Genomic DNA, 26,219 nt, shown 5'->3' with positions numbered 1-26,219 from the left:
CATCTTGACTGTTAACCTGTGACTCAAGATGACCTCTGTCAAAAATACCCCAAAGGCAAGCTTCCAATGCTGCTTTCTCCACTGATTATCAGCTTCATTATTCAGCTTTACTACCATGGGCAGCAGAGAGAGCACTTCAAACAGTTGTCTCTTTCTCAAAACTTTATTGACATCAGGCACGTAAAAATGGTTAGTTCAAAACTGGCACCATGAAGCTAAAATAAAAACACATTATGTTGGCCCTGAAAAGGTTTCTTAGTGACATAATAGCACATAAATAAAATAAAAATAAGCAAAAGTAGCTCTGATAATCTGAACTTGAGGTAACTGAAAAAAGGGGTTGATCTTTTTTGTTGTTTTTAAATGCAAAAACAGAAAGACTTTTAATTAGCAGTGGAAGTTAAGTGGAAGCTTGGGAGTGGGATAGAGATAAAAGAAAGAGGGAGCAAATTCTATTAAATTGTTTCCATGTATGGTCACAAGGTTCTGGAGCATTTTGTTTTTGTCTTCAAACATGTTCAAAACATCCATATTAAATGAAGTCATATCAATTAAACGTGCTACATTTTCTTCTTGGTCTCATGAATAAATAGTATCTTATCCCTCTCCTCCAGCCCTATTATTAAGTTTCTAAGCCATAAGTTGAAAATTTCACTTGTTCCCCACAAATTGAAAGCTGGGCATAGCTCCCAAAGGCTTTGCATACCTATTTTGTCTCCAGTTGAAATGCAACCATATGGCTGCAGGCACAAGTCCAATGACTCTGCTTCCCAAATAGATCCCATAATTCGAAGAATCTAGACATGAAAACACCAAATGTTATGCAATATATGCTTATTTGTGTTGTTTGCCTTTCCTTTAAAAAAATCACATTGTTAAACTTGATGCACAACTTGAGGTACAACAGGAAAAAACAGAACAGGTAACTTCTGCATTGTACCTAAGGTCTAATCTTCCTTAATTGTTCACCACCAAGTCTGGAATTTGGTATATAATTTGAAAAAGGCCTTGGGGGTGGATGGTTGAACTCCTGTATGCTGTTTTTGAAAGTTTTGGAACTTATCCATTTTTTCCATGTAAAATATTCCCTCCTAGTTCTATCCAATCCAATCCTTATGAAGTTGCAGTTGTTATTCAATTGTTTTTCCAGCAGTCAGACTTTTGAATCTGTTAGAGATTTTTGTGGCATAGACACATGCATGCACACACACACACACACTCATAGAGTAGAGGTAGAGATGAGAAGCTTTTAAAAAGTCAGCGGGCTAATAAATGAAAGAAAAAATGGGCTTAATTTGGGGATGATTAAGTAGGCAGGTGAGAGGAAATGAAAGGATAAGAAGTAAGATGATTAGTTGGTGAAGAGGTCACAAGATGTCATTTATTTTTGAAGGATATTATGATAGTTATCCTAAACATTTCTCTTTCAGTGAACGCTCCCTCAAACTTTTGAAGATTTATTCAATCATGGAATCTTTTGAGCCCTTTGAAGACTGATGCATAACACCCATGATTGTTATTATTATTTATTATTTTTAATTAAGATAAAAAATAAAGTATAAATTTATCTAATATATACTAATGAAATACAGATGCGGTTTAGTAAATTGGAGATGGAGATTTCATTGGTCTGGGGCAGTGGTTCTCAGACCTTTTGGTCTTTACACTTTTAAAAAATTATTGAGGATTTCCCTAATGAGGTGGGTGGGACTTGAACCCAGACTCATCTTTGAGTCTGTCTCCATCTCCAATTTACTAAACCGCATCTGTATTTCATTAGTATATATTAGATAAATTTATACTTTATTTTTTATCTTAATTAAAAATAATAAATAATAATAACAATCATGGGTGTTATGCATCAGTCTTCAAAGGGCTCAAAAGATTCCATGATTGAATAAATCTTCAAAAGTTTGAGGGAGCGTTCACTGAAAGAGAAATGTTTAGGATAACTATCATAATATCCTTCAAAAATAAATGACATCTTGTGACCTCTTCACCAACTAATCATCTTACTTCTTATCCTTTCATTTCCTCTCACCTGCCTACTTAATCATCCCCAAATTAAGCCCATTTTTTCTTTCATTTATTAGCCCGCTGACTTTTTAAAAGCTTCTCATCTCTACCTCTACTCTATGAGTGTGTGTGTGTGTGTGCATGCATGTGTGTGCATGTGTGTAAGAGGAATCTTAGTAGTGGGGGAGAAGCTGTAAATGTATGCATACATGCACACAGATAAATGTGGAGTAGCTGTCGGTTACAAGTGGGCATTAGGAGTGATGCATATATGTTTAAACTATATCTCCATTCTTTTTAAACTAGGTTATAAAAAATTGGAACAAGGGTGCAGAGAGCTTGGTATGGTTCATTATTCAGGAATTGGTTGAGAAATGAACTGCTGGTATGAATAAAAATAAGTCTCTTACTGTACTGTATTGAGAGAAGGCTATGAACTAATGGCATAGTATACAAGGCAAAACCAATGGGAACATCCACCACTACAAAGTTACTGAGTGGTAATCTGTGCTTGAACTCTGCTAATCTTAGAGCTGTTTTTCCCCCAACAATAAATGTAAAAATCAAAACAAAACACACCAATAATCCAGATATTAACTTACTTGCAAAATGAGCATGTCTTGACGCAAATCATCCCCGTGTTTGAAGATAATTCCTATGGTTTCATTGGACAGGGCTGTGGGATCAGCACATTTAAATTCAAGCCATAAGGGCTTCTTTTTGGATGCCATTACTTTACATTTTTCAATCTGTAAGGAAGAGTTCACATGTTTTCTATACAGAGATGGATACATGGAATCAGACACAATGTGTGGTTTCACTATACCTTCAGTTCTTTTTTGTCTTTTTCAAGGTAATTCCTAGAAATATCTATGCTATATTTGCACTTTCAAATAGAACCCCTGCAGTAAAGACCCATTTGAAAAGATAACCAATGATAACTGACAGCTAAATAGTACTTTTAAGTTGAATGTAGGTAAGAAAAAAGGAAACACTTATGAAGCACTTACTATATGTCAAGCATTGTGTTAAACACTTTATAACTATTATCTGAAGCACTTACTATATGTCAAGCATTGTGTTAAACACTTTATAACTATTATCTCCTTTGATCCTCAAAACTAAACTACTAAATACTAAATACTAAAAACTACATAATAGGTGCTATTATGATACCCATTTTACAAGTGAAGAAACTGAGGCAAATGGGGGTTAAATGAGTCACCCAAGGTCACGCAAGTTAATCAGTGTCTGAGGACAGATTTGAACTCATGTCTTTCTGATTCCAAACACATTACTCCATCCACTGTGCCATCTAACTAGTTAGGGTCATTAGATCCTAACAACAACCCTGAGATCTAATGATGAAGAAACTGAGGCTTATAGTTTGGTATTCTTAGCTTTCAGTAAGACTCAGTTCAAACACCAGATTTCTTTTCCTATTGCCCCTTGTTAATATTGCCTTCCTCTCTAAGCTTACCTTTCATCTGTTTTGTATATATTGTGGATGTAGCTATTTATGCACCTGGTGTCTCCTATATTTTGAATGTAAGCTCCTTGAGGGTAAGGACTATTTTTGATTTTTCTTTGTATTTTTAGTAGTCAACTCCATCCCTGGCATATAGTGAGTCCTTAATAAATGCCTGTTACTTGCTTGATTACTCTATTTGCCCTTGCTTCTATAGCCAACAAGTGCCAGGGGTAGGATTCAGAGGTGAGTCTCTCTGGACTCTAGTGGATTCCTGAGAGTGCACCGCACTGTCTTATTAACAGATTAATAAGGACAGCAAATAGATAAGTCAAGAGAAACTTGACCTTCTTAACATTGAAATTTTACATTAAATTGTACTAATTTGGACTCTTTAAGCATTCAGAATCTGTGATAATTAGTAGAGCCTCTGACCTGAGATTTTCTTTTTTCATTAGCAATTGAAATAAAGGGGGACTTACTAGGCAAATGAATAATTAGGTCCACTTCAACAATGAAATTGTTTTCAAGTGCCAAACAAAACCACTTTGGTAGGCTCTTAATTTCCTATTTCTTGCATAAGAGGAAAAAGAATGCACACATCTAATTTCCATTTTTACCTCCTTCAAATCATTTATCTCTACTGATACAACTAATCATACACTGAATTGACTATATGATTTTTATTGTGCCTCAATTAGCTTGGTATATTAGCACAGAGTGGAAAACAATTTGATTGTTTGTGAAATAATGTGATGGAATTTTAAAAACAGGATGCTTATTTCCAATTTCTCTAATAATTCCTCCATTCTCTTTTATACGTTTCCTAATATATCCTCTCTTCCTCCTCCCTCCAAAGGACCATGGACTTTCTTTAGGGCTTTAGATTAGCCCAATTGCTTTTTGTTCTTCATTCACATACTTTTGCTGAAGGATGTCACAGGCTGTTATTGCATTCTTTTTCTGCATCTTTATCTGATGATTCCTACCATTGAATTTTCCACAGATGTTTTGTCTAAATATATGGCTGTGCTTTTCTAAGGGATTCTAATGATAGTGAAAATTATCCTTCTGCTTAAAGCTGGTAGGGATGACTGGGATTCTTGTAGATTCCATGGAGAGTCTCTAGGCACCCTAGTTCCATGGGTGTGAGTGCAGAGTTCTTCACTTTGCAAGACTAGGGCTCAGACAGAACATAAAGACATTTCATATTTTTGGGGAATCTACTTCACCATGAAAATGACTCCCAAAGACGCTACATTTATCCATCAAAAAAGCAGTTCCTTATTCTTGACCAACTCCTTGCCACACAGCTTTTACTGTTAGATATCCTACACATATTTCCTGCCTCCTATGCAAGAGTTCCTCAGTTAGCTATGATTTCTTATCTCTTCCTTCTGGCATTCAAATTGCTACTCAATGTTGATTGGTCTTGACTCATCCTTAATAAAGATCTATTATTAAATGATCATTCCTACCAATAAACATGGTAATGATAACAAAATAATAAATATTCTTGTATGGGGCTTGATACTATTTAGCCTGTCTATGGACAACTTGGATGAAGGCATAGGTGGAATGGTTATCGAATGATAGCTAAATTTCTGCATAGCAGAGTCAAGATCCAAAAAAGATTTTGACAGGCTACATCACAGGGGTGAATCTATTAAGATGCACTTCTTATATAAGTTTGAAAATTAATATCTTAAGTCCAAGATAGATGAGACAGTGTTACATAGTCATTTGTCTGGAAATAACCTGGGGGTTTTAATGAACTCTAAGTTCAATACGTCGGCAGTATGTTTTGGCATACAAAGAAGTCAATATGATCTTGGCTTCATTAAGACAAGCATAGTTTCCAGGAATAAGGAGGAAGTCCACCATGGTCATATTTGGTGTATTATTTTCAGCTCTTGTCGTGCCAGTTTAAGAGGATGCGAGTGTCAGGAGAAGGGTCTGTGCCATATTTATATGGCATGTCTGCAGATTGGTAGAAGGAAATGGAATGTTTAGTCTGGAGAAGGGCAGACTGGGTAGGTGGGGGACACATGATAACTCTTCACTTGGCCCTACATGGCCAGTACTAGGATCAATAGGTGAAAGTTATAGAAATAAATATGGGTTTGATGTTAGGAAAATTCTGATAATAATTAGAGCTATCTGAAATTGAAATGGTTGCTCTGAGAGGTGATGAGTTCCTTCTCCTTGAAAGACTTTAGGCAAAACTTGAATGGTTATTTGCCAGCCACTTTACTGTAGAGATTTCTTATGGAATATGGATTGGACCAGATGGCCATCGAGATACCTTCTGACTCTACAATTCTTGTGATCTTCAAAAGATTGGGTCTGAGCAGAGGGAGAGATAATAATTTCAAAGGAAATTTAACATTTTTGTTTTTAATCTATTTTTCATGTTCATGCTGTACCACATTCAGCTGCCACCCTAACCACTGATAGGACTGAGATAGGAAATTTTAAATGAACTTTTACTGTGTTTGATGTGGGAAAGGGGAAAACATGCTCCAATTTTTTCACAGAAGGGACCCATATCAGCAGCAGTTTGTGAAAAATATTTTTCTTTGGTGGGGGAAGGAGGGAGAAATCAGATATGTGATTTCATTGGTTTTTAGGGAACTCCCAGTGAGGAAACACCCTCTGTCAATGCAGCTCAACACCTGTTTAGCAATTTATAGTCTTAGAATGTTGTCTGGGGTGCTGAGAGGTCAAGTGACTTGTTACACCATCTATATGTCAATCAGAATTTCAAGTCAGATATTTCTGGGTTCTATATGTTAAGATTTACAACATTTTTTATGACAACAAAACTGGGAGGGAATAATGAAAGTATTCCCCACCTCTATCCTCATTCTTTATGTACTACAAAATGGAAGTGGAGAAAATGATAGAATTGTTCTGATTGGGCCCAGTAAAAATTTAATGTTATGCAACCTTGACTGGCCCGTCATTGTAGCCAAGCAATCCTTTTAGACATCTCTAATTAATTCATTATCTCACTAAACACACTAGCTTTTTTGAACATTTCTCTCCCTCCTCAAATCTCCCATGGCTCCCCATTATTCCATCCTCTCAGCTGAGAACTTTGATGAATACTGAAATAAACCGAGGCCATTTGCCAAGAACTCTTTCTTCTCCTCTCTTCATCTAACATTACTCAGATGCTTTTCCCTCACCATCTACCTTCTCTTTTACCTTTGTCTCACACGAAGAGGTGGCCCTTCTTGCCAAGATAAACCCCTACACAAGTTATCTCATTCAATCTCACATTCTCCAGCCAATTGTCCTTTCTATCATTTCTCACTCTCCTTTCATGGCTAAAGTCCTTGAGGAGATAATTTACATTCATTTCTTTGCTTCTTTTGTTTACTCTCTTATTCATCTTTTGCAATCAAGTTTCAAAAGTCCTGTGGCATTCAAAAAGCCAATTTCATTAGTACACGATGAGAGAGGTATGTTTAGACAACATTTTGACTGAAAAAAGATCTGGGAACTTTAGTGGCCCCAAAGTTCAACATGAGTCAGCCATGGGACAATATCGATCTTGGGTTTCATTTAAAGAAACATAACAGTGAATCGTGGCCAGTGACTTCACCTTCTTGAGCTTTGATAGTCTTATCCTTAAAGGGAAGGCAGTAGGCTAGATAATTTGTACAGAGTCTTGAAGCACTCATACCTGTGAACTCCATGAAAACCACAGAAGGTAGTTTATGCAATAATTATTATTCCAAAAGGAATTAAGGGACTTCTGTTATCACACATATTAAGTAGAAAAGCTAAAACTTAGACCCTTAAAGTGACCATACTTATCTGCACACTACCTATGCTTCTTGAAGAAGAAGGGACCTATTATCAGAATCATCATTCTCTCAAAATGAAAATTAAGGGTATAGCTTTTGTTATAGAAACAGTTGTGCCCTATTAATGTAAACAGTATTTCAAAGATTTGTGATTTCATCTGTGTAGATACTTCCCCTTCCAATACTTATCTCTGTGTTTCTACCCTCTCAGGAGGTCTTCATGAGTTTCTGTGGCTCAAAGAATTTAGCGCCCAATGGCCAACTTTCTAGGGGCAAGGCTCTACCTCTTTAGTTAGGCTGGTCCTTAGGTGACAGACAATTTAGAACATTTTTTCAAGCCTTCCTAGTGTGGGTTTTTAAATTAATAATCAATAACCAAGTATTATATTGTATAAAGTTTTATTAATAATAACTAAAACAAAAGAACTGCCTGACTTCAACCCTGTTGCAGGTTCAAAAGAAGACGAAGGACGGGTTACAGCCACTTAAATACAATCACAAGAAATGTGGGGATGCAGGAAAAGTGGAATTTTGGGAAATTCTAAGGGACTTCTGGGAGATGAAGTTCAAAGGCTCAAAATCTCCATTTATACACTAGACTGGTTAGAGCCCTTACATTCCACTTGCTGGGTCTTTCAGAGTCACCTGTATACCAGGATGAGATTTTAGAGTAAGATTTCAGGGAAGGACTTTCATCTTGCATACAATTTAAAATGGTGTGTAAAAAGCTATTATATGGTGCTCCATCTATAGTAGGCATGGAGACCAATGCCACTTCTTTTTTTTTTTAAACCCTTAACTTCTGTCTTAGTATCAGTTCTAAGATAGAAGAGTGGCAAAGGCTAGGCAATTGGGGCTAAGTGACTTGTCCAGGGTCACATAGCAAGGAAATATCTGAGAACAAATTTGAACTCAGGTCTTTCTGACTGTAGGCTTAGCTCTCTATCCACTTCGCTACCTAGCTACCCTGAGAACAATCCTTCTTGGGCCAGTGATTAAAGTATAGATTAAAGGAAGGCAATTCTCAAACATCCCTCTCCCCTGATACTTATCAGTTATCTCAACTGTTGAACCTTATCAGGACATAACAAGGATTCAGAATGAAAGATTGCCATAACACTTACCACGAGTGTTCCTGCTCTCAGGCCGGGATCATAGGGAACTCTAAAATTTTTTGGAAGATTAGAATTCTGAAGGTTTTCAAGCTTTTGCTTAAGTTGTGCGATAACTGCAGTTGACACATTAGAAATCAACAGGAATTCATTAAGATTACCATTGCACAATATCACACACACATTTACTAAGCTTAATTTGTGCACTTTCATCAATGATCTGGGTAAAGGCATAGAACATGTGATTATCAAATTTGCAGATGACTCAAAGTTGGGAAGACTGGAAGGTGGACATCTAACACACTTAGAAAGGAAGGGATTCACAAAGATCTTGACAGGCCAGAGCCAGCATTGAGAGAAATCCATTCATATGAAATTCAATAGGGATAAGTGAAAAATTAGTTTAAAAGTTAGTTCCTTTAGTTAAAAAAAAGTCAACTTCAAAAATACAAGGTGGTGGACACTTGGTTGAAAAACAGAAAAAAAAAGATCTCTTCTAATCTTGAAGGGCACAGGAAGAAGAGAAAGAGCACTGAAGGAATTTATGCTTTAGATGGGCCTGAGGGAAAAGCTCCAAATAATTTAACAGTTAGAGCCCACTTCCAGGTAAGCATGTTTATAGATCTGTTGGGATAAAGGACTGAATCTGCCATTTCAACAAGTCAAGTGACAAGTATCTGTTGAGGACTTAATCTGTGCCAGACAGTGTAAACACTGCATGCAAGAAAGACAAAAATATGGTCTCTACCCTCAAGGAAGTCACATTCTAATGAGTCTCTACCACATTTCATTGGCAGAAGGAACTTCCAGATGAAAAGGGAATTCCCTTTACCCATTCAGGCTGTTCTTTCTCTGCAATGCTTACTTTCTGAGAATTCTTTTCTAAGGCATTGAGAGGTTGAATGCCAGAGTCAGAATTGCCCAGGGTTGCCCAGATGGTATGTTTGAACCAAGTCTTCATGGCTCCAAAGCCAGCTCTCTGCTCCACCTCCCTGCTCCTAGCCACATTGGTTTACATACAGATTAAATCACAGTAAAGGAAGATTTTTGTCAAAGGCTAAAAGGTGATTACTGTAGCTTTTCTTCCATCTAGTGATGCTTTGTGGCTGAGAGGTAGGGGTAGGAGGGAGGGAGGGGGTAAGGTAGTGGGCAGGAGTAAGAACTGATAGGAAAACAGATAGGGCTACATCAAATGCAAACTTGTTTGGGTGCTATAAACACTTAAAAAAGAGGAACTTGTGGTAGGTGGGGGCAGGGGTTAGAGAACTTGAGATAGTTTCAAACTGTTCAAGTTGTTTTTGTTTGGTTTTAGTACTTAAGGAAATTAATCCAAGGTCATTGTCTGCATATCCGATAGTTGAGAAGTCATTGAAAATTGGACTGATTCCATCATAAGCAATTTTTGACAAAAATAAGGAGAATGTTCTTTTAGGGAGGAGAGAGTATTTTATATGTATCCAGTAAGAATCAAAAAACAAATCTAGAAATTCTGAATACAAAGAACTAGCCCATGGAGCTAATAAAACTTCTTAAGCCGCCTTTATTTAAAAAAAAAAGACTGAAAATTGTCTAGGGTAGGGTAGAATGAATATTTAATTCAGTATAGGAAAACAAATGTGAAAAGCTAAGAAAAAATATGAGACCCCTTTGCATCCGGTTGCTTTTTAAAGGATGTTTTAATTATCTATGTAGAACATTTTTGAAAGCCATTTCATAGATATTAATTTACTCAAAAATCTGAAATAATTTTGTTTTTTTCCCTCCCTTCCCCCACTATGCAGAAAGAAGCTAGGAAAACCTTTTTTATGTTTTGGGCTTTTTTGAGAAGAACTATACTTTCCAGAAAAGGGGGAGATGACAGAGGACACGACACATCTTGGGATACTTAAGAAGTGACTCAAAAGTATGGAAACTGTACCTTGGGAGGTGACATCATACTTTTCTGCAGAAAGTGACTTAATATCAATAGTGACTTTTTGTAGCATCCTGATGACTTGAACCTGTTTTGTGAAATCCTCTAACATAGCCATGCCACAGCCCCTCAGATAGGCTTCAAGGATCACTGCAAACCGTTGTTGGTAGTGTCTGGACTGAGCAATCTCACTTCTCAGAAACCAGAACAAGAAGTGACCAATTCTCTTGTTCTGAGAATGAAAAAAAAAAAGGTTGAAGACGATTAATATGAATGACATTTAGGGTCTGTCAGTAAATGAAAGAGAAGGGTTAGATGTGGGATCTCATTGGTATAGGGGGCTCTTGGGTGAGGAAATTCCCTCAAGCTCCATAGGTTATCATGTTCTCAGCAATTTATAATCTTAGAGTATTAATTACCTAGGAGAAGTGAGGAGAAATGACTTGTCCAAGGTCAAAAATTAGTCTCTGTGACCTGAATCTAGGTCCCTCTGACTTCAAGGAAAGCTTTAGTAGGTACTACTAGAGTAGCAGTATTACTATCCCATGCTGCCTTGATTAAACCCAGTTTTTAAAAAGTCCCTGATGTCATCAGAATGAGAATACTTACTCTCAAACCACGTTTCAGCAGAAATCTGGCAAGAGCACTGTCATGGTAAGGTTCAAATTTCACAGCCTAAAGATAAAACATATTTATGTATTTATGCACAAATATAAAGATATATATCAATGTGTCCAACTATACAGATTCATTTCATCTCTTGATAAGGAATAACTAAACCAAAGGGAGGCCTGGACTTCTATAAGCCAGGACCAGCAGTAAAGGCTTTATCATGGATCTCTGCTATGTGTTAGTGTCCCCAGCAACAGAAAAAGTGGTCATTTTTCTTTTTCTTCTAGGATCACTTCACTTTGCTCAAGTAGGATTCTAGGTGGCTGAATGATGGAGGCAGAACTTGGATGATTGTTGGCTTCACCATAAGCCTCTACTTTGCAAGAGGAATGGAAAGGTGAGAAGAGTGGGGGTTGGAACTGGGAAGATACTGCCTGTTAGTGGTATTACACAAATATGGGAATTATAAACCTGGGGGAAAAGGGGACTGTACCCCTCAGGTCTTTCTCTGCCCTTTACCAAATCTATCTGATCTTACTCTCCATTGCAGGTGGGTAAGGAATCAAGGACTACCATTTAGCTAAGTTCATGGACTTCAGGCAGGAGGAAAGCTAAACTGTTCCTCTACTTTTAACTGTTATCTCAGTCCATTCTCCATCTAGTCTTCAAAGTACACTTCCTTTTTGGGGATGTGGGGTATGCCTGTGAACAGTACATAGCCACAGGCTGGTTCAGGGAGGATAGGCAAGGAGCTAATTTTTTTTTGATCATTTCTCTTCTATCTCAGGCCCTAATAGAGACTGAGTCTGGATTTACTGAGGGCAAGGACTTTTTCACTTTTGTACTTTCATCCTTAGTATCTACCATATCCACAGGGACAGAGAAAGGCTTCAATAAATGTGTGTTGATAGATTAATAAAGATATGAGAAGAGACCAAAGTTTATTGCTTTCTTGACCTTCTACGTCTTTGCTCATTCCAATCTATATACCCAGAATTCTATTCATCCTTTAAAAGTCAGGTCAAATTCTACTTCTCCCATAAAACCTTCACAGATTCTCAGTCAATAATGACCTTTTGCTCCTTAGATCTCGTTTAGAATTTTGTACATCTCTCTCTCTCTCTCTCTCTCTCTCTCTCTCTCTCTCTCTCTCTCTCTCTCTCTCTCTCTCTCTCTCTCTCTCTCTCTCTTTTATATATAGATTGCATAATCTTACTAACATGGCAGCTCCATGGGGACAGGGGCCTCAGAAAGCTGCCCTCATGGAGTTTTTAATGTAATGGAAAGGATACTAGAATTACGAGGATTTGGCAACAGATTGGATAAGAGGGAGGCATGTGGGAGAGAAGATGGTTAAAGATGTCTCCCCTTTCAAAGGGAGTCCAAATTCCAGACATTGGTGTTATGACTTCAGCTCACCAGAGTTAAAGGAGAAATATATTGATTACTTATGGACTATTATGAGTATTCTATGTTTTGTTCATTGTTCCTGGGCTTCTCTGAGTCCTTAGCATGTTCTCTGGAAAGAATCAAGGTTATCCTGTAGAAGATTATGAAACAAAAAAGGAGAGGAGGAGAGGAAGAGAGTGGAGTCATTTAACTCCTTTAAGTTTCAGATGTCTTGGCACAACCATTTCATATGGTTATTGTGAGAAAGAATTCTGTACCTCTTAAAAGACTATTTAAGTTTAAACTAGGTATATATTCCAAAGAAGAAAGCAATAGAAAAAATGGAGAAATTATATTTTGTTTCACAGATTCTCTAGAGAGAATAGAATCAAAGAACTTTAGAGGCAAGGGGGACCTGATATCATTCAATCCATGACTCCATATCCAATGCAACTTTGTTGCATCAATATGTTCCTAATTTGTTATCTCCTGAACTGTTTCCCTATAAATATTCTTAGATTATTCAATCTTTCTTTTCAAAGGAGAGAATAGAAAACATCTACATCAAGCCAAATCTCCATCCTCTGTCCATCTTTTGTGGGCAGAGGGAATCCATAAGAAGGCACCAAAATTTTGGTTTGGATTCTGCTGCAATTTTTCCCTCCCACATTGTAAATGATTACGAGTGGTTTATTAATTGTGTTTCTATTACCTTAAAGCTGCTTCAAAACGAAACAGAACAACAAAAACTCAACCTTTTCATGGGTGTGATCAAGAGCATTCAAATTTAAACTGCAATGAAGTTTCTGGCTTTGGGAACGTATCTATAAAACTACTCATCCAATGGTAAATGAGTATATTCATTCCAGTACTTTAAAAAAATCTTTGTTGAATTTGAGAGTCGGTACACTAATTTTGTAAAGTCAAAATTTAACCTCAACTCAGACAGGGTTTTATTCAGGCAGCAGGAATTTTAAAACCTCTGAAAAAATAGCACAGAAACTTTAACAAATGGTCAAAGTGGTGTTTAAGTTATGTCTGCTAATTTCTTGACTTCTTCTGTTCTAAGCAGGCAAAATTGAAATAACAGAAAAATGCCTCATTCTGCAGAGTTTATCCACAGAAGAGACAAGGAAAGCAATGTAGATGGGTCCTTGATGAAGATCAGAATTGATACAAATTTAGAGTCCCAGACAATTCTGTATGGACAACAAAATAAGGAGATACTTTATGTTTTTTTTCTTCTCTAACTTCTTTAATACTCTGGCAATTAAATAAACATTTGGATGGAAGGAAACAAAAAAATAACATTGGACGCTTTTAGATGACATGTAAAGAAGCTCTATAGAAATAGGTTTTGAGAGTCAAATGGCAAAGGTAGAAACTTAACAGTTAAGGATGAGAATGCCTTGATTATTGGTAGGGTGATATGATGGGGAAAAAAATTAACTTAGAGTTAGAAGACTTGCCTCTGACACTTACTACAGGTGTGATCCTTGGCAAGCCACTTAATCTCTTACCTGTTAATTTGAAATAACAATACTGATACTACCTACCTGGAAAGCCATTGCATTATCTCTTTTTTAAGCCTTACCTTCTATCTTAGTATCAGTTCTAAGACAGAAGAGAGGCAAGGGCTAAGCAATTGGGGTTAAGTGACTTGCCCAGGATCACATAGTGAGGCATTGTCTGAGGCCAGATTTAAACTCAGTTCCTCCCAACTCCAGGTCTGGAACTCTACCCACTGTGCTACCTAGCTGCCCCCTCCCCACTCTATAATCTTTGCTAAAACAAAACAAATGGGGCCATAAAGGGTTAGATCCAATTGAACAACAAGAAGCACAGTGCTGTCGAAGAAGGAAAGCTTTGTAAATCCTAATGTACAATACAAATGTGAGTTCTTATCATGCTTGTCTGTAAACTTTAGGGACAATTTACACAAATGGCTGACTTGGTAACTCATTGCCTAACACATCTATACAATATAGAACATAATTGCTTCAGTAGCCTCTCCATTTCTTCCCTAATAAGTACTTTGTCTAATTAGTATAGCATAGCACAAAGATTAATGCATTAGGAAGGGGAAAGAGCCGAGTTCAAGTTTTTTGCCTCTACCACTGACCAAGGTATGATCAACTAGGGAAGCTCTCTTTACCTCTCTGGGCCTCAGCTGCATCTTTGAAATGGGGATGACAACAGCATACTTGCAGGTGACCAGAGGGCTAGCTCAGACAAACTCCAGAAGCCTGAGCTTGGGAAATTCAACTTCACCTCTCCAGGTCTTAGTTATCTCCTCTGTAAAGTAAGGGATCTGGACTAGAGGGTCTCTAAAGAACTGCCTCACCTTTAAAATTTTGTATGCTTATGAATCCCTTCTAGTTCTAAAATATGATATGATGAACCTCAAACACTGGGTGAGGCAATTTATACTTGTGATAAATGCCATCAAATGGCAAATTTAAAAAACAAACAAACAAACAAAACCTCTTGTTCTTACTTTCTAAGTAACATGCCTTCCGCTTACTTCTCTAGCCCTGAATACTTATCACCACTGACCCAAATACAGTATTCATTTACTTATAGACATGAACTGTCGGAATTGAAGGGGACTTTAGAAATCACTTCTTCATTTTATATATAAGGAAACTGAGGAACCAAGAGGCCATGGGACTTGCCCACCATCTAGCAGTGGGCAAATGCTAGAGTTGGGGCTTGAATGCAAGCATTCTGGTTCTCAGCCTAATAGTCTTTTCCACTAGCCTGCAAAATCCCCCAGATCGTAACAGGTACCTAAAACACCTGGGAAGGATCTCATTCCCTCTTAAAGTTTAAGACATCATTGATGTTACATAATGGACAAACATTTACTGTGGATTTTGCAGATAAGAAAACAGAGATCAAATGAAATAGCTAGGGTGGACTACCAGGAGGAGAGCTGCTCCTGTATTCTTTCTCTACGTTACACTGATATTCTGAATGAATTAAAGACTAAGAATACTATCAATCTAATTCTCCTAGAAGGTAATGACTTCAAATAGACTATAATAATAACTCACATTTATATAGCAATTTACAGTTTATAAACTCATCATCTCTTAATCCTCACATAAATTCACTCCATATTGTCTTGGGTAACAAGAAACAAATAGAATAATTTATTATTTGGTGAGTCAGCTTAATTATGATCACAGTCTATACCATGGACAAAAAATAATAGATGTGGAGCCAAAGATTTGGGTTGGAATTCTGGTCTGTGTCACAATGGAAAAATAATTTAACCTCTTTAGGACTTGGTTCTTCATCTACAGAATGGTGGAGGGGTAAGGGAGTGAACTAGATGGACTCTGAGGTCACTTTTAGTTCTAAATCTGTGATCCTATGACACAGAATTAGATGGGACTGCAGAAGTCATCCAGTCCAACTCTTCATTTTATACATGAGTTACCTGAGGCTCACAGAGTGACTTACTTAAGGTTATATAGGTAGCTAAGTATCAGAGATACGATTGAACCAAAGTCCTCTGACTCTAAGGCAATTTCCCTTTCCATTGAACCACATTGTCTATCTAGAATTACTTTGATTACTAGGTTCTTAGATTATTAGAACAAGACAGAAACTTGAGGATCGTCTCATCCAGGAATTCCTTAACCTGGGACCCATGGGTCTTTTGGGCATCCATATTTAGATTTCAAGGGATCCAAGTTTTCTTTTTAATATTGACAATTGTATTTCAATCTGATTGGCTGTCTTTTTAATGTTATTTATTTTATTTAATAATTTTATTTTATTTAATAAATTTATTTAATAAATTTTAAAGCATTATTCTCAGAGAGGGTGTCCATAGGCTCCCTGGGCTGTCAAAAGGATCCAGGTTAAGAATTCCTGATCTAGTGCAACCTCCTCATTTTGCAAATGAATAAATTAGGGTCCAGAGAAGTAAAGAGTCTGGATCTAGGTGATACAACAAGTTCTTTGCAGAACCAGAATTTGAATCTCTCCTTTCCATAACACCACACTGCCTCCCTCCTAATTCTGAAGCACTGAACAACAGGTATTTTCATAACCAATGAATGAGGTGCTTGTGTTTATGCAAATACAGTTCTTGAGACTGTTTCCTTTTGTAAATCAAACATATTTTACCTGAACTAGTTGCAGCAGGTAATGCAAGACATCATCATCCTCCAAGCTTTCTAGCTTTTGCACTGCAATAGCTCTTACATTTTCATCTGAAAAGTTGCAGTCTAAGAGTTGCATTGTTAACCCAACATCCAAATCGCTTTGGTCCCAAGCTTCTCTTCTGGCTAACAACTGGTATGTTTTGGCCACAATTTCTTGCTGTCCCCATTTCACTGAGCTAAACAGTTTAGGATATGCTTTGGGGTGCTTCAGGCTTTCATACCTAAAATGCCATAGTAATTCCTTGTCCTTTGCTGTGAGTGGGTTAAGTGGGTCAGTGGCTATGATCTCTTCCAGCTGTTTACGTAGCTGATTGGGCATTTCTCCCCTAACCCTGTCCCCTTCAGGGTCAGGCGTGGGCCTGTGCTTGGGCAAGGCTATTGGGTGACAATAATTGTCCAGAAGGATGGAGATTGACATGGAATTCTCCGTATCTGGGTTGGTTGCTGATGTAAGCTTGTCTGCATTGATGCTCCCTTGGTCCTCTCCTTTCCCTGATATCTTCCACATGTGCAGGACATATTCTCCGTGCCTCAGGAGAAATCGGTGGTCAATCAGCAGTAGGTTCACATAATAGAGGAGCTGAGTTTTGCCTTTGGTCTCGAAGCTAGAAATCTCAGCTTTGGAAGACTGAGCTGTTGCTTTCCCACAGTAAATCTGAAGGTTCAGTATAGCCCCTTTGGGCAAGTCCTTGATTTTGATACCAAACTCAAGCCACACATTCCAGAGCACCTCCTCTGTGAAAGGTTTAGAGGTGGTTCGTCTTTGACAAAGGACCTGCTGTCCATGCTGGATGTTTGCTTCCACAAAGACTGTGAGCTCAGTGTTCCGTGGGAGCACAGGGATGTCAATGCCCCTGATCTTCACCCTGAACCTTTGGTCACAGTCCCACAGGGAAAGAGTGAACACTCTCTCATGATTCTTCCCATTTATTGTCAGCTGCTCATGGTAGCCTGTGACTCCTGTGCAGTCATCTACGAGTGGCCACTCCTCCTTCCTCACCTCATCCTGTCCTGGGTCAGGAGGAGCATCTAGCACAAGGTGAATCTCTTCGCCATTCTTGAGACAGTGCCTAATCCACTGGAAATTCTTGATCGGTGTCTCACCCACGATATACTCATCCCGGCCACAGACCCGAAGCACAAAGTCCAGCTCACTCTGACTCTCAGGGATGTCCATTAGTGACTTCTTCTTAGCCATCTTGGTGAAGAAGCTCTGTAAGATCGTGCCTGGGGTATCATCTGCAGAGACCTTGATGGTCTGGCTTGTGGTACTTCGGTGGATGACGATGAAAATGCAATTGTTGACAATCTTTTTCAGTAGGTATGTGGGGAGTGGTTTGGAAGTCACCCAAGGATGCATGGCATAGAGTTTGGGGTCTCGTCTTGCGACCTCCATCATCCGTGGAGTGACAAGCCGGCGCCGGGTGAATTCTAGCTCATCGTCATGGACGTTGCTCATGTTAGTAACGTCATAGCCAATCAGGTCATTTAGCTGCTGTTGGAACTCCCGAGTTTCCTCTGTGGGTGGCTGCCTCTGGACTACATGGATCTGGCCCATGTTCTTCTGGAGAGCTTTCCAGTACTTCACACAGTCCAATGTCTGTATCAATTGGTACTTGTCATAGATCTCATACCACTGTCCCTTTTTCTGGTACAGCAGGAGAAATTGCTCTGGGGAGGACTGGTGATAGAACTGCATGGTTGTGCTAGTCTCCATGGCCTGCATCCACACCTGTGCTTTCACCTGTTCCACATTACAATTTCCAGCTGCTTCTAGGATCACTGTTTCGGTGGCTTTGGTGTTCTGGTGGCTGGTGGGCAGGATAAATTCTATGGGAATGCGCTCCATTGAAGATGAGCTGATGCCAGCACTTTGTGGCTTCATTCTCCGCCTCCTTCCCCTGTGGTCTTCTCTCAGAACCACGGGCTCATGGTCCTCCAAATCCATGCCCTAGGTGAATCTTAAGCAGAAGAAAGCAGAGATTTTAATCAAAAAGAGTACTTTTCCCCTTGCCAAATATCTATGAATTGGAAGCAACCAAAATCCAGAAAATCTTGTGCTTGGAAGGAAAAAAAATGCCCACTGAAAGGCAACAGACATATTTCAAGATTAGCAAAATGTCCAATTCAAGGATTATGTCCTATAATTCTCCAAAATAGAAGAAGTTAAAATTCTCTGCTTTGAGGTAAGGCTATCAACTTATTTCCCCTTTCTCATTGTTGTACTTCTCCTTGGGACTTAGACCCCCTATGTAATCGTGTTAGTATGTTCTCTGCTTCCAAACCTTCCACACCTCAACTTAGCCATGCAGCTTAATTCACTTATTGCTGAAGTTTCTTTTATATTTTGGGCATGATCTTTCTGCCCTTCTGTTCTGGTTAATAAAACCAGTAAAAAAAATCACTATAAATCCAAGAGATAAATGAACTGGTTAAGAAAAACAAATCCTAGATTTAGCAGATAAACAAATTAAATATTTATGTCATAGTGGAAAGAGCCTTGGCTCTGGAGTTGGAAGACCTGGGTTCAAAACCCACTTTTCTCAATAGTTCATACTTGTATGACCTTGGGTGAATCACTTAACCTCTTTAAGCTTCATTTTCCTTGTCTTTAAAATGAAGAGTTTAAACTAGATGTTCTCTGTGATTCCTTCCATCTCCATGCCTATTAACCTATAACCTTGCTATTTCTAAATACTCCAGTTATATTTAACTGAAATGTCACTCCAATAAGAATGTTAATATGAAAATAATTTATAAAATATTTCATCCTTTCTTTCAATCTGCCAATATTTGTTATGTGATTCCTCTTTGCACAACATTAAAATTAAACAAAAATACCTTAATTTGGGAGCTAATTCATCTAATCAATCTCTGTAACAGTAAACATGTTCTAGGAAAGACAAACTCAGGTACTAAAACTCCTTTGTTAAGCTTTTCCTGCTTCCTCTAGTTGAAAGAGATAATACTACAAATTAAATACTTGTCATTTCTTATAACATTTCCTCTAATTTCTCCTTTGTATTTACTTTCTAATCATATCAGAATTATTGAATGCATAGGTCTTACCTCTCTCTCCCACCTCATCGAGCAGGAAAGTATTTTGAAGGTAGGGACAGTATTTTTTTTATCTTTCTATCTCTAGTCACTAGAACATAGTAGGTGCTTAATAAATGTTCATTGAATTCAATTATTTAATTAGAAATTGCAAACCACTTTGTATTAATAATGCAATATGACTAATACTGTCATTAACTGACTGACAGTATAATTCTGGGCAATTACACATTTTAGTTGTTGAAATAAAAATTGAAGAATGATTTGTTACTATCCTTAAAGGATTGATATTGCCAATTCCACCAAAAGAAGTAAGCACGACTTATTCTTCCCTGTAGATATAATAAAGTATTTCATCATTAATCAGAAAGTAAATCTTGAATATCATGACACCATATCCCATTGTAACATGATAATTTTCAAATATTTGACTGATAGTTTTGACATGTCCCCTTTAAGTATTATCAAGGGGCACTTCACTGCAACAAACCCAAGTTGTTCTTCTTCACAATTGTGTTGGGATAAATAGCCCCATAAAAATACATGCATCTTAAATCATGCAGCCCTTTGGCATATCAAAGCAAGCAAAACAGTACTAAACTAATACTCACATTGATAGAGAATTTTTTTTTTAAAAAGCACACACACCAACTTCAAATGTACAAAGCCAAACAAGTTTGTTACTTTTTTTTCTATGTAACCTGCTGCTGGCATAATAAAAGTGGAAGACAATTCAGAGGGAAAAAAAAGCACACCAAAAAAATTCTCCTAACTTTAAGCAAGGGGAAAAAAGAATAACAAATTCTCTTTGATTTCAATGCATCAATTTAAATAAGAAATTAGCTTCCAAAGAAAACAGGTCTACATACTCACAAGCCTTCCTTTAGTCATTCTTAAAAATGAGCTCATGCATTGCTGTCAATTTTGAGGGGACGAAGTCATTAATGTTTTGTGAATGAAAGCTTACGCTACCTATGTCTCAGCAGCTCTGGTCCCATTGAAACATTTCTCTCTCTCTCCCCACTAGGACCATCTTAATGCACCTGCTAAACTACTGTCAGAACCTTACAGATGTTCAAAAAAGAGAGGACAAAATATATAGTGAAACACAGAATGAAACTCAAAAGAAACATTTATCTCACATGCTGGCAATATTTCTTTCTAAAAATACTTTAGATGAGGACTATGAAAATTAAACTAGACACACAAAAGACAAGAAACTGAAGGAAATGTTACCTGACTAAAAGGGCTGTGGCTACGATACTGAAGAGTCCCCTTGTTTGTTTTTTAAAGCCAGGGCATTTTTTCCTTCAGTAACAATTTTGGTGTCTCTCTCTTCTGTTTTTGTAGGTCTCTTTTCAAATCCAGATGCAGAGGAAGTGCTGCAGTTACCAGGAAGGAAGTTTTGACCAAGTTGATTATACATATGATTGCTCATTTTAAAAGTGTCAGAAATGCATTTCCTGTCATGGCAAATTAAGAGGTAGAGAAAGAGAGGATGAGAGAGGGAGGAAGGAAGGAGCAAGAAAAAAGCAAAAAGAGGTGGAGAGAGGAGGGTGGGGGGGGAGAGAGAGAGAGAGAGAGAGAGAGAGAGAGAGAGAGAGAGAGAGAGAGAGAGAGAGAGAGAGAGAGAGAGAGAGAGAAGGAGGTGGTGGTGAAGGAGGAGGGAGGTGTTTGAAACTGCTTTATTTTTTTCTTTTTAAAAACCATTCCTTCCATCTTAGAATCAATACTAAGCATTGTTTCCAAGGCAGAAGAGCAGTAAGGGCTAGGCAATTGAAGTTAAGTGACTTTTCCAGGACCACACAGGTAGGAAATATATGAATCCAGATTTGGTCTTATTTCTAGGCCTGGCTCTAACCACTGAAGCATCAAGCTGCCCCTCTATTTAATTTTTAATAGTGAAAGATGTATTGTAATTATTTATATTGTAATTAGAATTATTTATACCTAAATAGAACTAATGTGTAAATTTCCCAAACTAGAAAAGTACAATAATCATCTTTGTAAAGGTGATAGCCTACTATTATTAAAACTTTTAGACCTGAAGTTCAGCACTGAATTATTAGAACTGTGAGTTTGTAATTCCTACCCTTAATCATAGCCATAAGTAGAAATTCAAGCACCTGAGGCAAAAATTCACTGTGGATGGTGTGGTTCTAAGGTATGACTCCTACTAGGCATGGCTGAAGTGTACTGTAGATAGGGGGCATGGGGGCTAATGTTGAGGGATTAGGATGCCAGGATATTTGAAGGAGGCATTGATTGGGGTAGGGAAGACCAGACTTGCAACTTATTGGATTAGTCTCACCCATGATTCAGATACTCACAGATGACAACAACAAGGATATGGATGAGATGAAGTGAACTTTCAAGGGGGAGAATTGGTTACTGAATGATGGTGGTAGAGGTGGATTCTGAAAATAACAATCAAGAGTAAGGAATAAGTCAATTCTTCCTCCTGCCTCTATTTATTAGGATATATGAGAGGAGTTGTTAGCCTTGGAGAAGGTGCTAAAAGATAGATTTTCTTAAGGATCATAGACTCATAGATTCTAGGCACATATAGCCCAACTCTCTCATTTTACAGATGAAGAAACTGACACCCAGGTAAGTTAAATGACTTGCTCAAGGTCAGTTGGGTAGTTTGGTGGCAGAGCTGAAATTTAAATTCAGGTCCTTTGATGACAAATCTATTAATTTTTCCAAAATACCATGTTGTGAAAGCTAGGTTTCAGCAAGCAATACACAATGAAAGGAATATGAGAGGAAATGATCAAAGTCCATAGGAACACGGACAAAACCTTGGAGGTCATCCAGTCAGACCTTCCTTTGTAAATGAGGAAATTGAAGCTGATAAATGAGCTATTTCACCCAATTATCACCCAAGTGGCAGCTGAAGGATTTGCACTCAAGACCCCTAACTCCAAATTCAGTGACCTTTCGATTACACAAAACAGAGGATGTAGTGGACAACAGGAACAATGAGTGAGCGTGTGAAGGAACTGGGCAACAACAACCTGCGTAGGTACCAACGAATAGTATTTTTGGCTGATCTGTGGAGGTTCCCTGTGGTTTTGCACTGATGCTGGGGGAATTTGTGGTAAGTTTCCAGACCAGGGAGTCTATATGGACTGCCTCTACCCTGGTTAGAAGGCACTGACGGGGGAAGGTGTGATCTTGTGAGCCACTGAGAGGACCATGGTGGCAGGCTGGAAGAAAGAAACAAGAAATACCCCCCACGAGGGAAGAATGATACCTCATCGCCCCAAATATCAGCCTCTGGAGCACAGTACCCGTATCCTGGTATCCTGTGCTGGTTTCGCACTTGCCTGTAAACATGAATCTACCTTTCTTTTATAATGTTTTCATCTATTCCCTCGCTGAGAGTACTAACCTAAGCAAACAAGGACAATTACGGCATGCATTTATTGATGAAAAAGTTCAAGTTCTCAGTTACTTAGCAGAGCAAAGATCTCCCTCATTGTTTTGAGAGGTAAGCTTCTGAAATGTCATTGGTTCAAAGTAAAAGCGACCCAGGCTGTGGCAAAAAGTGGTGAGTGGCAGCAATTTTAAAAGGAGGTGACAAATCAGCATGGGTAGCCCTTTAGAAGCTGAACAGCAACTGGCAAATACCTTGGTAAACAGTAAGCAGGTCATTTATAATTCCAAGTCAGAATGACTCATGGGGCATAAGTCTGGAACCCTGAGGGCTCTGGGTCTCACGACGCACACTCAAAGAAGACAGTACCTTACACAAGTCTTAGGACTCATAGGCTAACTCTATCCTATTATCATAGGTCATATTTATAGAGTGCTTTCCAATGTAAAAGTGCTTTCCACATATCCTCATGAGAGCAGGAATTCAAGTATTATTGTAACCATTGTACAGATGAGGAAACTGAGCCAGAGGGAGCTATTTGTTCATAGTTTCTCACTGAGGCTATGATTCAAATTCAGTTCATTGTTCCTTCTACTCTTCCACAATGTCTTATAAGTGCTTACATTTACATTATTTATTTGAATATTTAAATTATTATTTTTAATATATTATCTACTATGATTATATATTTATATGTTTACTTATTGCTTTCATAAACATTATCTCATTTGGCATTCCCCAAAACTCAAGTGGGAAAAGCTACTCTAAGTATTATTATTCCCATTTTGTATGAAGGGAAAGTGAGGCTTACTTATAGCCACATGACTGGTAAATAACTGAGCCTGTGTCTGAATCTAAGTCTTTTCACTCTATAATGTATTGCTTTTTCCAATGCATAAAACACTTTTTAGATCCAAGAACAGGTGGTGTTTCTCAGGATTCCTCCTCTTGGCAAAAATCCATCCAGTAATATATCTGCTAGATGAACACAGGGATTGTGTCTCAATTAAACTTTGTATTTCTTCTAGGACCTAGGACAATATTCTCCACACAATAGACACTTAGATGTTCTTAGAATTGAATATAATTCAGAAATCAAACTGAATTCCAGGGACTAAGGAGTATGAAGTATTTATCTGCCTTTCTTTGGCCAGTCTTCAACTTGTAGCATTAGAGAGGTCCTGTGCCTGTTCTCTGTGTAAATCACTGTTTGGAGTCCATCCTTTCCATTTCTCTTCTCTCTCTTGGGTCATGGACTTCCTCAGTGGTACCAGTATGAAGCATAACCCAGTATTAAGACAACCTCTCTCCACCAGTACAGAAATCATCTGACTATCAGTCATTCAGAGGAAGTTTATCAGTGTTCATGATTGCCTGTCTTAGAAGAATGTCTCCCTTCAGCCAAATCCAAGGCTAGCATTTGAATTTATGTGAATGTAAGTCTGCAAAGCTTGGGCAGAAAGGCAAAGAGCCATAAGAGTTTGCCCACACCAGCCAGCACTCCTGCTAGGAACAAAAGTACTTGGGGGAGAGCTAGGGCGAGTGTGTAGAGGGATGTGTGAACAAGGAGGAGTTGCGAACCTAACAAACTTTGCTTCTCTAGATGAATCCATCAGTCAATAACCATTTATCAAGTGTCTACTATATACCATTCTTTAGGTTGTTGGAAAGCTCCCTTATCTTCCTTAGTATACTTATTCTAAAAGGGTAATGGTAAGGAAGAGGAAGAGCTGTCATATGCCCTCTGAGAGGCACATATTAACAATTGAAAGGAGGTGGATAGAGTGGCAGAGGAAATTCAGTCAGTCAAAAAACATGAATAAATAAACATTTACCAAGTGCTACTATGTGTCAGGCACTGTGCTAATTGCTAGAGATACAAAAAGAGGCAAAAGATAGTCCCTAACCTTAATGACCATATAATCCAATGGGAGAAGGGATTGATGGGTTGAATATGTATTTATATAAACATATATATATATACATACATTCACACACATATGTGTGTAAACACACATATAATCTAGAAAAATGCTAAAAAGAAAGAGGACTGGTTTTGGAGTCGGCAGTTGTCATTCACTCATTTTTCAGTTGAGTCCAACTCTATATGACTCTATTCGAGGTATTCTTGGTAAAGATACTAGAGTGGTTTATCATTTTCTTCTCTACTTCATTTTACAGGTGAGGAAACTGAGGCCAACAGGATTAAGTGATTTGCCCAGGGTGACACAGCTGTATAAGCGTTGGAGGCCAGATTTGAACTCAGGAAGATGAGTCTTCCTGACACCAAGTCTGGAACTCTATCCATTATGCCACCTAAGTATCCTGGAGCCAGCAGATTTGGGTTCAAATTCTTCCTCTGTCATTTATTATCAGTGTGATATTGGGCAAGTTACTTCATCTCCCCATGCCTGATTTTCCTCATCAGTAAAATGAGAGTGTGTGACTCTTCCAGCTCTAAAGGCTGCTACTTTAATGCCTGATGATACTGAGTGATAGGAACAAAACTTACCAGAATCTGTAGATTTCTGACAGTTTTGTTACCCAGTTTTCAACCATCATTTGTTGTTTGGGATGAAAAATGCTGCTCTTTTCTCTAAACTCTAAAAGAAGACTCTTAAACAGTAAGAGTTCCCCTAAGCAAAAGAATAAAATAGGTACACTTCTGCCTTAGATATCCTTCTTTCAGAGGTATGCCACCTGTGAGGTGCTTTTTCTTCCTGGAATCAACAGAGTACATCAAGACAAGCACTAAATTTGGAGACCCAGATCTACCTTAGTGCTCTGATACTTATAAACTGTGTGATCACAGACAAGTCCCTTAACCCCTGGGAGTTTCTTTGGCTGTGCTTTTGCCACTTACTTCTTAAGGTGAATAGGCCACTGGATTCAGAACTGGAACAGACATTAGAGACCATCTAGTCTAGTGCCCTCATTTTTAAGATGAAGAATTGAGAAAGGCTAAGGAGCTCACCCAAGGTTACACTTTTAAACCCTAGCTCTCTGCCTCCCAAGCCAGCACCCATTCCACATGAAATTTGTGTGTAAAAAATGCTTTGTAAAAGTTGAAGTATCATACAAATATGTTACCATCTTGACAGGTGGCTAGAAGACACCAACACAAGGATCACCCTATTCCTTTGAAAAGATGTTCCTTTCAAACTATTACAAGAGTAGGTGACAATTCAAAGGAACTATAATAAGGTATAAAGCAGGTGGTGCAGATAGTGCCAAGGAAAAATCGATAATCAATACATATTTGTTGAATGCCAACTAGA

The 26,219-nt window shown here is 38.1% G+C and overlaps 1 protein-coding gene across 1 annotated transcript in view; it reads right to left on the bottom strand.

Annotated features, from left to right (window-relative positions):
• PIK3CG (phosphatidylinositol-4,5-bisphosphate 3-kinase catalytic subunit gamma) overlaps positions 1-20,946 on the bottom strand; it is a 48,233-nt gene extending 27,287 nt beyond the window's left edge. Inside the window, exons 1-7 of the mRNA XM_007504110.3 lie at positions 20,796-20,946; positions 16,465-18,463; positions 10,933-10,998; positions 10,330-10,555; positions 8,424-8,527; positions 2,619-2,765; positions 707-797 (exon numbers count right to left, since the gene is read on the bottom strand). Of these exons, the coding sequence (XP_007504172.1) occupies positions 707-797; positions 2,619-2,765; positions 8,424-8,527; positions 10,330-10,555; positions 10,933-10,998; positions 16,465-18,450 (2,620 nt within the window). The 5' untranslated portion in view covers positions 18,451-18,463; positions 20,796-20,946. The remainder of the gene's footprint in view (positions 1-706; positions 798-2,618; positions 2,766-8,423; positions 8,528-10,329; positions 10,556-10,932; positions 10,999-16,464; positions 18,464-20,795) is intronic.
• Between the last annotated feature and the right edge of the window lie 5,273 nt (positions 20,947-26,219).

This window comes from Monodelphis domestica, chromosome 5 (assembly GCF_027887165.1).
Source record: "Monodelphis domestica isolate mMonDom1 chromosome 5, mMonDom1.pri, whole genome shotgun sequence".
Taxonomy (NCBI): Eukaryota; Metazoa; Chordata; class Mammalia; order Didelphimorphia; family Didelphidae; genus Monodelphis; species Monodelphis domestica.
Note: the sequence above shows the minus strand (reverse complement) of the source record. Positions and strands in the feature narration are given on the sequence as shown.